Raw genomic sequence first — 15,796 nt, 5'->3', positions numbered from 1 at the left:
TTTATCTTTTTTCTCTCTCACTTAACTTTATTGCTATCACACAGGAGCTAACAATCCCCTGTGTGATAGCATTTGGAGGTGACAGATTGTCATTATTGAACCTGTCACCTCCAATACAGGAGTTCTAGCACAGCACTGTGCTGGTTCTCCTGTGACAGGTGAGAGGGGAAGGCTGCGAGTGCATGGCGGGAAGGGAGGTGGCCAGCGGGGAGAGGCAGCCAGGTGAGGTGGGGGCGGACCATGGAAGGGGGGCGGTGGGGGGTGGAGCTGCATGCATAATACAAGTGATCTCGGCGACATCGCCGGGATCGCGTGTAATAAAACACTGGCTTCCCAGCTGTACATTTAGCTCTGCTGGCCTGAAGCAGGGCTAAATGTAGAAATAAAACTACCTGCCCCTCTACTCCCTGCCACCCCGAGACTCCGCCTCGGTGTCCCTTGGGAAATCCGGCCCTGTATGTACAGGATGTGAGGATGCCAATGGTCTCACCATTGCTACAGTTGAGGATAGCGGCTGGAGGGAGTGTTGTGACAGCCAGTCTCCTCCGAGGATGGGGGGAGTATAACTTTTTTCAAATTTTAGTTCCTAGACGCAAACAAGCAGTTAACTCTTGCAGTGCAGGAGTAGCCCCACTGCAAGGGTTAAAGGGTTTCTAAACCCTCTGGTGTTTTTGCATATATCTACTGCTGTCAAGCAGTAGATATATGCAAAAAGTTTTTTAAAAAAAGAAAACCCGCTTTAAAAGCGGTTTAAACTTACCCGTCTTCGCCGCGCGCTCCAGTCCGAAAATGCTTGGGTAGCCGCAAAGCATCTTCGTGCGGGCGCATGCGCAGTTTGGATTTTCGGCCGGGAGACGAGAGACACAAGGTAAGTCTATGGACGCGTGCACCCGTATTCAGACACCGTGGTACAGGAAGTACCACCAAGGACAGAGGAGTCTGCGCTGGGTCTGACACTCGCCACAGCGCTGGAGAGAAGGCTGAAAGCTACAGGAAAGAAGATCGGATTAATAGGTATCATTTAAGGTAAGTGCTTACATTAACATTGGGGGGAGGGAAAAATTGCTTTGCCTTTAATGTCACTTTAATAAAAAAAAACTCCTGGAGTTTTTCTTGAATGTCCATATCTTGGTACAGACATGGGAAAGAAGTGAAAATCTGCAGGAAACAGAGCATTGCACCTGCAGTGCTTTACTGGCTCCAATGCAAGAAAATTGGTTGTGCTGTCAGGGAATGGTCACTGAGTGCAGTGCAACTGATTTGTCATTCAAAGTGGGGTGGAGGACCGTGCTGTCAGCTCACTGACATCACTAGTTGCCAGGATGCAATCTCGGCTCCTGACAACTAGTGACATAAGTAAACTTGGCAGGTAGCCACACCGCACCGTGCCATGCCTCTGCCGCTCTACCACTACCATCAGGCCACTCCCCAATGAGATGCCGCCTGAGACAACTGTAAGGGACGCGCCTGGTCAGAACCCACTGTACGTCAATAACACGTGACTATACGCAGTTCCGAACCGGCCCGGATGTCACAAGGAAGTGGCAATACCACTCCCAGCCTCACCCTGCATGAAGATTCCCCAGCTTGCGGGACACAATCTCAGGCCAGCAGACTGAGCACGATCGTCACTAGGGTTGGTTAACTCCGCAGTTAACCCTTTTTACACACAACAGTAGCTGCCACCACGTGTATTAACAGGAACACGCACCGTTCTCAGCAAGTGCTGTGACAATATAAGAGCTTAAACAAAGCCTATGATACCGCTGTCCTCTCAGACAAGATTCACTATATGGTAGCGCTCTTCACGGAGGCAAAGATGCTTTCTGTTCTTATTTAGAGCGTAGAGATAAGTTTAAGGATTTTAAAGATTGTCCTTTAATCAAAGAAATGGTGCAGGAAAGTATACAGAAAAAGATATTAATAAGAAAAGACAAATGTATAACAGCAGTGAAAATAAAAAGTGAATAAAATTAGGAATACTTAACAGTCCAGGGTTTTATAAGTTCTGACAAAGTCCAATACATTGCACTGAAGATTGATCTGGGTGACTCTCTCTTAAAGTAAGGCAGACTGTTTGTCCTTGATGGTAATGTGTTCTGTGGATGTTACTTTGGATGGTACGACAAGCTTCTTGATGTTATGAGAGCCACTTGATTGCCCTGCGCAGCAGCTTTTTGTTGGTCCTCTAGGGTGTGTCCCTGAGCCGGCCCATAAGCCAATTGGGAAGGACTAGGGAGGGTAGCAGGAGGGCTAAGTATTTTAAAATCCTCTCCTCTGCCCCTTCCCAAACTGTCAATTCCATAACTATATCAACATAGTTTAATATTCTTACATATTACTGTCATGACATTAGCTTCAGATCAATCCCAAACTTGGCATGTGCGTGAATTATGGCTGGCCCAGGTGGGTTACCGAGGCTTGTGTCTCATCGTAGAGGCTTGCCTCTGACCATCGTAACCCAGCCATGATTGATGTGTGAATTTCTCATGACGAGACACAGCTATTTATACACTTATTGTTCAGATAACTCCACCAGGTTCCAAATTATGAATATTAGGTAATATTTATAGCCAAACTTGAACTAAAGGTCAGTTAGTTTGTTCTCCAACCAGGCAATCTCTAGCTGAGCTTGACAGGTGCTGGCTGTTTTCTTTCTTAAGGTTGGCCATAAAAAGGTTATGAGGTCATACCTTGTACCTCACTTAGGTGATTTAGGGCTAAGGACTATAAAGATCACAGACCCAGATTAGCAGATATGTTCTCTTTGGAATGTTGACAAATTTAACCCATCGGTGTCAGGTCAGCCCATTGTGGTTCAAACTAAGAGTTTCAGCAAAATATGGTGAAGCGGGAATGTTTAAAATAATATTCCGGGGCTACAACCTCATTACTGTCACCACAACTACCTCAGGCTGCTTCATTATAGGGACAGCCCTAGGCACCATCAAACAGGAAGTCAATCAGCCACAGCTCAAGGGATTCCTGGCAAAAATCTGGATGAATCACAGAGTTCCATAGAACCCTGGTTAAGTCTGGCTACTTTATGGCCATGCACAAATTTTGGAGGATGCTGGGAGTGCCATAGCAGGAACAACAGCCTGCATTCCTTAACATGCTGCTAGTGTTTATTCCATAAAGATAGAAGAGCCCACAAATGGGATTGAAAGGTCTAATAGAACATACCAGAATCAATGTATTAGCCCTTGCCTGCCTTCACTGATGAAAGCTGAGAAAATCATACAAAACTGAAGGTCTCAGGCATTTGGATAATGGCCACTAATCAATAGCTCAGAAAGCAGCTTGTGAATCATCTTCACATTTCTATTTTGTTTTGCTTTACCTCTGAAGTTCATAATTACTGGCAGCCAGTGACGTAAATGAAACATTGATTTGTTTCATTTATTTTTGACTTTCGTCTTGCGATGGTTGTAAGGTAATTAAAAAAACTTACAATCAGCTCATCTTGGACAGGCAGATCGTACTTGCGTACTCGTACAATGACAGGATGGATCCTGTCTGCGTCTGAGCCGGGGGACACGCACCCGTACGGACGTGCATTTCAGGTGAGCATAGGGCGGCGTACTCCCATAGAGAAGGACAGGAGGTGCGTACTAATCACACAGCACCTGTCCTTCCCGGGAGCTGCCCGATACGGCCGTGCACGCAGCACGGAGCTGTACGTGACGGCCGATTTTCTGTGTGAATGAGGCCTAACTATAACCATATGTAATCCCTTCTCATGCTGTTCCCTTTAAAAATACAAAGGAGGGAGTGCCTGTGTGTGTGTGTGTGTGTGTGAGTATGTGTGTGTGTGTACACGGGCCGCCTAGTGGGCAGGAAACTCTGAGGATCTGTGTTTATTCTCCTCTACATGTCTCATTAATCAGCTGGGTGTGGAGCGATCAGGAGCGGCCTGTGTCCTGACTTTTGTAAGAGCGGGGTTTATGTTTTGGGGGTTTATTATCCTGGCAGGAAGTTTGTACGTGGGATATCTGTGAACGTTTACATGCTTCAAAGACAGACATGATTTGTGTAATATCTGCAGCTAAACCTTTTACTTTCAGGCTGCCAGCAAACGCCATAAATATGACCGAGATGTGAAAGGGGGGCAGAAAATGTCCCAGAAATTGACGCCGTTCATGAACGCACACACTGGTGACCCCATCGATGGGATGGCGTACAGAGAAAAGTTTTCTTTTATTGTGGAAGTCCTATAAACTCCGGGATTTACATCGCAATGACTGAATAGAAAGATGCAGCAGTTGGCAATAAGCATTTCTTGTTGCAGTTTAGTGATGTGACAGAAGCGTTCAAGTGTTAGAGAGTCACCTGCACTCCGTACAGCGTACAGACCATCGATACAGATGTCGGTGCTGGAAGTGACAACACGGATGGCGCTGCGCCACAATATAATCGATAATGGAGGTCACCAGCACTCGCTATTGTGCAAGAAGCATAAGCACTTTTATCAATGCATCATAAAGCCAACGTTTCAGGGCCACGCAGGGTCACTTCCTCCAGGTGACATGGGAAGGAACCCTGCGTGGCCCTGAAACATTGGTTTTATGATGCATGTGACACATTAATAAAAGTGCTTATGCTGCTTGGCTGTATTTCATGTCGCAGTGCAAATAAATCTTAACCACTTGAAAACCGGGGTGTTAAACCCCCTTCCTGTCCAGACTTTTCTTTCTAGTATTCAGCACTGAGGCACTTTTATTCAGTCATGCAACGCTGTACCAAATTAATTTTATATCATTTTTTTGGGGAACAGATAGAGGGTGATTTATCAAAACTGGAGCAGACAAAATCTGGAGCCGTTGCCCAGGCCAACCAATCAACTTCTCTTATCAGTTTGTTCAGTTACGATTTGTAAATGAAAGAGAGAAGCTGATTGGTTGCCATGCACAGCTGATCCAGATTTGGTCTGCTCCAGTTTTGATAAATCCCCCTCTTAAGGTGCCCACACACCTTGCGATAATCGTGCTATAATCGTGGGAAATCCCGCGATCGTATGATTATCGTAAGGTGTGTGGAAGCCGTGCGCCCTTAGGGTGGGCACACACCTTACAACCATCGCAAGACTTTCGATGATCGCAAGCCCACCCCGCTGAGGGGCGGGCTTCTGATAACCGCAATGCCGAACGGCATCTAGATAATATGCAGTACTGAACGACCAGACTTCTGGTCTGCGTAGTGTAAAGGTGGGCATAGATGTAAAGATTTCTCTTGTTAAGCCCAGTGGACTGAATGAGAGAAATCTCCAGGGGGGCTGATTAATAAACTGTTTGCACAACATTACTGCCACTAGATGGCGGTGAGGAGCACTGGAATTTGCTATACTCCTCAGCGCCATCTTGTGTTGGTTTTGATGTGCAACGGCATCCACCCAGTGTGTAAAGTTATAAATCAGTCCCTAGGTCAGAGGTGGCCAGCTCCAGCCCTCCAGCTGTTCTGGAACTACAAATCCCATGAGGCATTGCAAGACTGACAGTTACAGGCATGACTCCCAGAGGCAGAGGAATGTTGGGAATGTAGTTAAAGCACAGCTGGAGGGCTGGAGTTGTCCACCCCTGATCTAGGTATATGGTCAGCTTTATATGATTCCCCCAGCAAGGATGGAGGAATCTCCCCTGACAGCTGACACCAGCCGCTGTCAGAATATGCAAACCCTGACTGCGGCTCATTGGCTACAGTCAGGACGATCAGCTCTTTGGCCGTCTTTTTTTCCACCAGCTACTTAAATTTTTAAGTTGATGTTTGCTGAAAAGGACAAATGCAGTGTGTGTACACCACAGGTCCGCTTTAAACTCTCTGCGTTCTGCTGAAGGCTGACTCTAACTGGCACGGCCAGAAGTGGGAGAAAACCAAAATTCTTGCTGCAAAAAGAGATCCTCCAAGATGGTAATCATCACACACTCGGCTCTGTGTCCTGCCCACCGCTGGCTTGCAGGCTTTTTCCATGTGCTTGTTTTATTTTCCTGCACATCAGACTGCATGGGCCGTTCTCAACTCATCTTATGCTTTAACCTCTTGTTGGCAATTGCCTTGTCCGCAGCACACTGAAAGCAATGTCCAATACCAAAACTTTTTTGGTAGAGCAGAGAATGTTTTAAAACAGTCAAAAACACAAATCATCCTCTGTCATCCCCCATTCACAGCATGGGGAGCGCGGGGATCTTTGGCTGCTTTTCATGCTTTTTATTTTGTGCGTTTGAACGTGCGGTTTTTGCACTTGAGCATTTTAGCCAATGAAAAGCCAAAGGAAAGCTAATTACTAGAAGAAAGGACCATTGCCAGACTTGAAGCTCGGTAAGAAACAAAACGTGTTACATGGTTTTCAGAGACATATCACAGAGTTCAGAGATTAAGTAATAGCTTCCAGGATACCTTTAGATTCCTTCATTTGTTATACTGTGTACAAGACATACTTGATGAAAGGGTTCTGAGGTATCCTGAAAGCTTACATCTTTAGTAACCTAACTGAAGCCAATGAAGTGGAGAGGGATAAGAACCTCTGTCAGGTTTTCATTGCTCTCCATTTGGCCTGGTGACCGTTATCAGGTGAAATAAAGTCCCAAATTTTGGGTTGCCACCGAAAAAGATGACCGCACGCGCATAACAACCTCCGGGCAGGTGACACCTAGCCTGGAGACGCCTCTCGGGGGGAGCGCCAACTGCCTGGGGATCAGGTAAGTACAACTGTTTTTAAAAAATCCCCCTAGACAAAAATAAGCAGTCAACCCTTGCAATGCAGGGGTGGCCCCCCTGCAAAGGGAGGATTTTGTGTTTGTCTGGAGATATACTCTGTCATTTAGTCCTATAATATATACCATTATGGGGGAATTTAGCATGATGTCACAACTTCCTTTAAAAGGGAATATGTGGGTTCGCAAAGATATTCTGTGCACAAAAAGTGGATTTATATCCTCTGTATATCTGTAAAAAAGAAGTCATGGAAACTGGACTAGCTGTATTTTTCTTGAAGACGTTTCACTGGTCATCCAACCAGCTTGAAAGGTCTTGAAACGACTTCACGAAAAATACAGAAAGTCCAGTTGCCTTGACTGACTTTTTTCAGATATACCATGACCTGCATGAATGAGAACCTTCACAGACATATTCTCTGTAGCTATTATATTGAAATGACCATTTCTGTGCCTGGAGTTCAGCTTTAAACAGAAAAGTGCTCTTTTAGATTTATTCCATATACAAACATTATACAGGATGTGTGGAAAGATTCCATAGTTGCGAGGATGTGATATCTGGATTTTTTGGCAATTGCAGATAAGCCTCGAGGCTGCATAATATAGTGCAGGGGTGAGTTTAAACAATAATAAATTACAAAATGGTTTGAGCACCTATTAGGTCATATCCCTTTTTATGTGTGCAGAATGCCGGTATTTATTATCACTGTAGTATAAATGAGTCTGTACTATCAGGTGATCATTACCTGAAGGCAGGATGTGCTTGTAGCAGACATGTTATGGGAGAGATCCAGTGTTGGACAATAGGCTTTGTCACCAGGTCATGTGGTGATACCTGTAATGGGACAATGGTGCTGAGAACAGCTGCTAGATATACTTTTCTTTGCTGATTACACTTGGGGGGACTATTCTAGTTGGGCAATGGCTTTTTTTAACAGTCCTTAAAGTACACCAAATAAAGCAACATTGGGTCATTGCTGACCTTCATTTGGAAACTCTATTTATCTGGCTTCAGATACGCACACACCCAGGACAGGTTTGCAGCAAATGAGTCCTTATGTTTACTCTTGTTTCGGTGGAACCAAAGCTTCATATCAGCAAGCCAACTAGCGTTTTTTTTAGAAGTCAACAGTGGCAGTCTATATATTTTTCTGATGACTACTTTGTTTTAAAGGTACCCATGGAAATTACATATCAGTCAACGCATTTGCTTTCCCCTCTAAGCCTAAGCCCACAAGGAAGGCTTTCCAGTCGGAGGGACTGAAGGTGGTTGAATCATGCCTGTATCTCCAACAGCCTCTAATGTCTATGGGCACCCTTAAAGTGACACTAAAGTAAGGCGTTAAATCTTAAAAATTTATTCATGTACCTTAACAAACTTCAAGCTCGCTCCTGTGATGGACTACAATCTCAATACAAATTAGTAAACTAAACATGAGATTGTAGTCCATCACAGGAGTGAGCTTGGAGCGGTGACAACTTTACAACACACACAGGGACCATGGGGAACACAAGTAGCCCCCCTCCAGAAGGAAGGACAGCGTCCGCACCAATTCAGAGATGATTTGAGGATCTACAGACGAGTGATACACACACAAGATACATTTTTTGTCAATAGTTAGGTACTTAAATGTATTTTTAAGATTTAACTCCTGAGTTTAGTGTCACTTTAAGCTAACTAGTAAAAATACATTTGTGGCCTGTCCCTCAAACAAAGTTTATTTCCTGACTTGTTGCACTAAAAGCTTTTAAAAGTAACCTTAGTAGAACTGAAGGTAAAACTTTTCTATGAGTTTTAAACCCCTGTCGATTCTTTCCCATTGAGGAGATTTCCCTCGTCTTCCAGTCTGATAGCCACAACAGGAAATGAGAGGAAATCCCTAAAAATTGAGGGAAATCCCTGGTGTTCAGCAGGGTCAGCAAAACTAGTGTCCCCATTCGAAGATTTCCTGTCTATTCCTGTTCCGATGACAGCCCAAAATTTGGAATTTTCCATCACTTTTAGTGATTACGTTCACCAGGACAAATAGGAAGGATGAATCTTCTTATTGTGGAAACAGGCAGCAATAAAAACCTGACGGGTGTTCTAATCTTTCTCTACTGCATGCAAAAAAATGTTTTAAATAAAATTTGGGATTCAGTTCCACTTTAACCCAAAGACCCCTTTTACATTTTTTACTGGAGGGGTTCCCAAACAAAACCTGTGAAACCCTGGTCAAAGACATCCTCTGACTCATCTTGTTAAAGTGTATCTGTTTGTGTCCCGACTGTAGAACTTCATTCCGTTTTGAGTTGTCACCAGAACACAAGTACATGGGGAAATATTCCAATGGGGACATGGGTTCTGGTGACCAGAAGGACTTCCCATACTTTGGACAAGCTTCCTCTAGCTCCCTATTCTCTTTATAGGACAGGAAGTGAAGGCATTTTTTTTCCCAAAAGTACATAGGTGGGGGAAGACCTGACAAGGGTTTTATCAATTCCCTATTCTATCCAAAATGAAAAGACAACATTTTGGTTTCAGATCTACTCCATCCCCTAAACCAGGGGTGCCCATTAGGTCGATCACGATCTACCAGTCGATCATTAAGCGAACACTGTTAGATCGCGATCGGCTGTGTCCTGTCCTCCTGCAGTGCTCATGCTGAATGTGTCAGACGCCGCAGATGGGAAATGGGCGGGGCACCTCTCCCCACTTTCTTTGCTGTCTTCTCGTGCGCCGACAGGACGCCGGCGCACGAGAGGAGACCCGGGAAGCTGCTGCAGTGGAGGTAAGAAAAGACAGAGAGAGAGAGAAGAAAGACAGCAGAGAAAGTGAGAGAAGAGACAGCAGAAAGAGGAGAGACAGCAAAGAAAGTGAGAGAAGAGACAGCAGAGAGAGAAAAGAAAGACAGCAGAGAAAGTGAGAGAAGAGACAGCCGATAGAAATGGGAGAGAGCGAGACGAGCGAGCGCAAGAGAAAAGACCAGATTGTACTGGACCAGAACGCAGGCACTGATGTGCCTGCGTTCTGGGTGCGGGTGATTGCACTGCGGGCGGGGGTGTGTGGCTGCGGTGTCATTGACTTCAATGAACGGCCAGCCCCCCCCGCCCCTAAATGCAGGTGTTTTTTCGTTGGTAGATCTCATTGAGCTCATCATTTGAAAAGTAGATGTCCAGACGAAAAATTGTGGGGGCCCCTGCCCTAAACTGTCCAACTTTGCTAACCTTGCTCAGGAAAGTTTGATATCCAACAAGTAAAAGGTTTTGTATGGCCAACGTAGGCCTGTTGTTGTTTTCCAGAATATATACAGAAAATAAAGGTTGTAATATTGAATGTACAGGACCAGTCTCAATCTCCTTTTAATTCAGAACAGGAGGTGTTGCCCCATCTGTGTATTTACGCCATACTTGTGGTATCTAGGACAAAGGTTGGCGGTGGGGGAAGCACGCAGAAAAAATAATTTAGCAAATCATTAACCACTTTATGGTAAAATTACAAGTTTGTAAGTAAAGGGAGAAGCCCAAAACCATGAGTTAAATGTAGTGGAAAGGGAGGTTTCCAGAGAACGGAGGAATAGTGGCTTTCTAGTTGTAAATGTACAGCCACTTATTTGCATTTGTGATAAGGTGAGCCAGGATGTGTACATGGTGTCTGGGTGGGGGGATCGTGCAATCCCTAAACAAATCAGGGACATGGAAAGAAAGGGATGATTATGGACGATTTGTCAGGCAAACAAGCTAGACATGTTGTATTAAAATGGGATAGTTTATCCGTATCGGTGACAGAAATGTCGGTTTTCTGACTTGTAATCCATATACAAGTATTTTTAGGCAAATGTTTCTGCAAATTCATATTTATAGTCCTCCATACTTCCGTTGCTCCGTCCAGTAACTGCCAGAGCCAGATTTCTCATAAGCCACTTGTAGGTGCGGAGCTTAAGGTCTAAGACATTTTAAAGCTGCATGATTACGTATGCATAGCTCACATGTCCAAAGGGCATCTGTGCATGACTGATTTTTGCTGCGCTTCCACATGAAACTGTTGGCCAAGTAAAAACTCTTATTCACCATGTAATGATTTGCAGTTAGATTGAAGTAAGATGTGTCCAGATTTACAGTGACAGAGGGAGGGGGGTCTAATCACTCATCATCACAGGTTCACACAGGTAGAGTGGGGCCATATAGATCTGTGCGGCATGCACGGTCGTATCGGGCAGCTCCCAGGAAGGACAGGTGCTGCGTGTGATTGTATGCAGCAGCCTGTTCTTCCCTATGGGAGGATGCGGCTGTATGCTGTAATTCGCTCACACGAGGCTGCACATCCGAGCATGGACACATGCACGGATGTGCACCTCGGGTGAGCGTATGGCCGCATACTCCCATAGGGAAGAAAAGGCTGCTGCATACAATCACACGCAGCATCTGTCCTTCACACCACACGGATCTGTACGGCCCCACTCTACCCTGTGTAAATGAGGCCTAAAGCTCACCATATACCAGTCGTTCAGCCCCAGCAGCCTGTGGGGAAGAACAAGAAAAAATGCTTGATTTCCTATCTACACTCAACAGCGTGGATGGGGGTAGCTCCCCGGCCGGGCTATTGTATTTTGGCCGCTGGCACCTGAACCTGTCAATACCCAAACAGTCAGTTCAGCTGACAATTTTCAGCCTGTGAAATGGAGTGGTGGTGGCAGGCCACCCACATCTCAACCTTGAGTCAGCCGGACCCATCCAAAATTCATGCAGTTTATGGCCAGTTTAAGTCTCAAAGGGGCCTTGTGCACAAATGGTATGTCTAACCTTGGCATATATGGCTGCCACTCCCTGTGCTAAGAATAAAATTGTTGGAATGTTGTAACTGCAGTAAAGTTTGCAATTTTACATCCATACAATTGCTATGACATCATAAATTCACTCAACGGCACCAGTCTTTGGGAGGGATCTGTAGGAACTGTACATGTGCAGAAAATGTCAGACTGTAGTGTTAATGGCACAATTGCTGTAGCATATCTCCACTCGAGCCTATCCAGAATCCGGGATCTTGAGATCCAAGGCAATGGTAAGCTTGAGGATGCCGATCAGTGGAACATGGACCTGTGGAGAAAAGCCTGGCTGTAGTAGTAGGGACTTACTACAGCATTTAGCTCTGATACTGATGTGAGCTCTGCCTGCACAGGACTACTAGTGGCCAGTGAGGTGACTGGTCACCTAGTGCATGTGGGTGACCAATCTTCATTATAGGAAGTCCTTTGCACTGACCATTTGGAAGCCCAGTCTTCCTGTGTTTACAATGATTTTCCCATCAATGGATGGTTGAGCAGCAAAGTGACTATGCAGTTAGATTGCTATTTGCTAACTTGTGTGCTGGAGTTCAGCTTTAGGAACATACCAAGGACAAAAATATTTAAAGTTTAACTCCACAGCTACAGAACCGAAATCTCAGGAGTCCTCACTACTTCCACACCTAATGTTTTGTGTCCTGGCTCCTTGCACACGCTCCATCTCAAGCCGGCTGGGGCTTGGCTACAATGCCCTAAAAGATACTCTACATAGCCATGTTCTTGCGATAGTGTATAGAAGAATATACATTACATTGACTTTTCTACAAAAAAGTGTTTTGTAGAAAAGTCAACGAGTTGTATGCTGGCGACAAAACGGCAATATGTTCAATGTGAGAAACGTATGTAGCTTCATGGGATCTGTAATTGGTCCCTCCCTATTGATAACCGAGATAACAGAGGATGCATGTTTTCTGAATGTTTACTCATAATGTGTAAAGCTAATCAGATATTACACTAAATTATAGTTTACTCACTGAATAAACCTTATTTTTTTTTTTTCTTCAGCCGATATCTGTCTGACAATCTGCAAAGTGCCATTAAGAAGATAATATGGCAGGAGTAAGTACTAATCTATATACTGTATAGTGATAATCGTAATCCTTCTCTCTGAGGTTGTAAACAGATAGCGGGGTGCTTTTGTTATAGCAGAGTCACACGCCATCTTCTGCTCCCTTCTTATCCCAGTGGATGCTGTTTAAAAAAATAAAATGTAATAATTTAAACATGTTTTATAAAAATGTTATATTGTAGCGCTCACCCCCGAAGGAGCTGCTGGATGCCCAGTTCACTTCTAGTCTGTCTAGAGTATGATCTTCAGAGCCTACCCATTAGCACTAACCTCCCTTCTTCTGGTGACCATAAACTGATGTCCACTCCAGTAGTAAAATGCTAAGTAACGATTTATTGAACATCTTCACTGGGGAGAGAGGGTATAGGGATTCTATGTGTCCAGGGGTAACCAACAAAAGCTCCAGACTCACCAGACCTTGTAGGAATATCAGTGTAGATCCACCTGGGAGACAGCGGACAGCAACTGATGTAGCAGCTAGGCAGGATGGATACAGATTCTCAACCAGGAAAGACACCAACCATACTCCTGAAGTCCACTTAGATCCAGGGCACTTCAGCAGCCTGCATTGGTCCCGGTTCTCTAGCTTTTTCAGCATCACAGGCCTCCTCCATGTTGGAGGCCTCAGAGAAACCTTTCCCTCACACCAGCCCATGCCCACCCCCAGGCCTAGCCTGGGGGGCATGCTGAACAGGACCCAGCCCTATTCCATGGCTGGTCCTGGCTAGTCTGAGCACATGGCAAATCCCTCCGGTATATGTACCCTGTCCCAGCATGCACCACTGGCTGAGAGAAACCCACTGATTGGCTGCTGTACTGTATGTACACTACAGTGTATCTCATTGGCCATCCCACATCCCAGAGAGGTACAGGCAATGCTAGACACCTGGAATTAACCAGATAACTACCACTATAATTGCAGACAGGCTGACTACAGCCCTGGCTATCACTAAATGTCTAGTAGCCACATCACAGATATATACACACATACATTAAAATATATTTAAATGAAAACAAAGTAGTTATAAGAAGCATACACAGGACAGCTCTGAATTTCTGAAAAGATCAGCAGGTATTTATTTGCACTTTTTAAACAGATATAACAAAACGCTTTTCAAAGGGATGTTTAATAGCGCATAATAGAGCAAGTAAGAAAATGTTGTTAGGTTTTGACATTCTCTTTAAAGGAAACCTGTAGAAAGGATATGTAGCTAGCTAATGGTGATCTCTCCTTTTAAAAATGTGATGTACCCAGCTGTCATGCTCATCCAGTGACTTCAGGACCTTTTAAGGGACTGATCTGGAACAGGCATGCAAATCAGCAATTCTGACCTAAAGCCCGCCATACACTAAACGAATTTCAGTCATGTTTTGCCGACTCAGCTGAAATTGGACAAGTGTGTGGCCCCTGTCTGCAGACCTCTGTTCTACAAAAGATAATTTTTGTCGATTGAAAGCCAAGTTAAAAATTCTCTCCCAAACAGCCAATCATCTACAGTCACTGTGCTGGTGTTCTGACAGTGGCACGCCTGCTGCTGTCGCACTATAATATCCCAGTAGAGGGATTAGCTTGGATAGAGGAATCAAACATTTCTAATTTAGCTCATAAGGCCTTGTTCAGACGGGCGGTAAAAAGAGGCAGTTGATATGCATTTTTACTGCCCCCCCCCCCAACATCCCACCTAAAGGTAAAATAGCAGCCACTTAGGCTTGTATACACGTCACATGAAATTTTAGACAGCATGAACAAATCGACAGGTAGTGCCTCTTGTCAAATGCGACCATTGTGAACAATGACCATGCCGCAACCAAGAACCCACGCGGCTGTGGTACTGCAATTGAAAAAAAAGCAGAACATCAGGCAGCCCCCGCTCTAGCGCCCTTAAAGTGGGAGAAATCTGAGGATGACATTGCTGACCTTCTAAGAATACTAGCTGCCGATCTGTCTCTGCTTTCCATACTTCCAGTGACTCTGTCTGGAGAAACGTATGGAGGCTGCCCTTGCTGACCCACTTTTAAAAATATGCTGCGTCTGTTTCATTACTTTTGAGTCATGAACCAGGAACAAGCTAATGAGTGTCAGAAAAGTGTCACAATGCCTCCATCACTATATTTGTTCCAGGTCAGAGATTCAATACACTCTGAAACCAAACTATCAACATGAGCGCCAGGGAACTAGCATTCTCAAAGGAGAGGACTGCAATGGCAGCTGCCATAATTTTCTCATGAGCAGCTTAAGTAATGCAGTCAGAGATGGCCATTCAGCAAGTATTCTAAAGGTGCCCATACACTGCACGATTATCGTACGATAATCGTATGCGATCGGTTTTTCGTACGATAATCGAGCAGTGTGAACGGAGACGTGCGACCGTTTCTACTGTACGGTCGCACGTCTTCTGTCGAACCAGCATGTTCGAAAACCAGCCGGGAATCGTACGATTCTCGGCTGGTTAGAACGGTGCTCGGAAGACAAATGCCGAGCGGGCCGGTGTGCGCACGCGCACACTGCCCGTTCAGCATTGCGGTCATCAGAAGCCCGCCCCTCAGGGGGGCGGGCTTGCGATGATCGAGAGTGCGATCTGCCTGTCCAAGATAGGCAGATCGTACGTTTTTTTAATCCCTGTACAACCATCGCAAGACTAAAGTCTTGCGATGGTTGTAGAGTGTATGGCCACCTTTAGGAAGTCAACAATAGCACCCCCATATTCTCTCACCACAGGTTTTCTAAAAGTAAATATATTTACTGGACCCTTTTTTCAGGTACTTACCAGGCCCCAGGTGAAGGTGATGAGCTAGTGTATTTTGGCCAACATACAAACCAAAACTAGTATTTCATGCTTTCATTGTTTGTGATCCATTATACCGGCCTGTACTGAATACATAAAGGTGGCTGTAAGATCATTGTACAACAAAGTTAGATTCTGCCTTTGCGTTAAGCATGTTTGTTTTAGTATGTGAAGAGCTACTGGACTACAGTCTTGGACCAAGCCCAGGTAGCTATATTGTGTCTTACTTCTTCAGTGGAGAATGCATGGGAGCTGATGGTGGAGGGGAAGGAGAGACACACAGTATGAAGGAAAACGCTGGAGGGGGGAGGAGAGAAGTAATATTGAGAGATCCCGTAGGAGGAGGAGAGGAGCATTATTGCGGGGAAGGGTGGGGGATCCTGGAGCTGAGGAGGGGGGAGTGTTGGG

At 45.0% G+C, this 15,796-nt stretch overlaps 1 protein-coding gene across 2 annotated transcripts in view; it reads left to right on the top strand.

Annotated features, from left to right (window-relative positions):
* Positions 1-15,796, top strand: part of ANXA4 (annexin A4) — a 72,742-nt gene that overhangs the window by 9,524 nt on the left and 47,422 nt on the right. Inside the window, exons 1-2 of one of the 2 annotated variants that reach the window (XM_018554409.1) lie at positions 3,837-3,932; positions 12,539-12,592. In XM_018554409.1, the coding sequence (XP_018409911.1) occupies positions 12,584-12,592 (9 nt within the window). In that variant the 5' untranslated portion in view covers positions 3,837-3,932; positions 12,539-12,583. Of the gene's footprint in view, positions 1-3,836; positions 3,933-12,538; positions 12,593-15,796 lie in introns of those variants that run through there. The other variant, XM_018554408.1, reaches the window with a different exon arrangement.

The sequence above is a fragment of the Nanorana parkeri genome, unplaced genomic scaffold, assembly GCF_000935625.1.
Source record: "Nanorana parkeri isolate BGI_ZX_2015 unplaced genomic scaffold, ASM93562v1 scaffold157, whole genome shotgun sequence".
Classification (NCBI taxonomy): domain Eukaryota; kingdom Metazoa; phylum Chordata; class Amphibia; order Anura; family Dicroglossidae; genus Nanorana; species Nanorana parkeri.
This window is presented reverse-complemented; position numbering and strand designations above follow the sequence as displayed.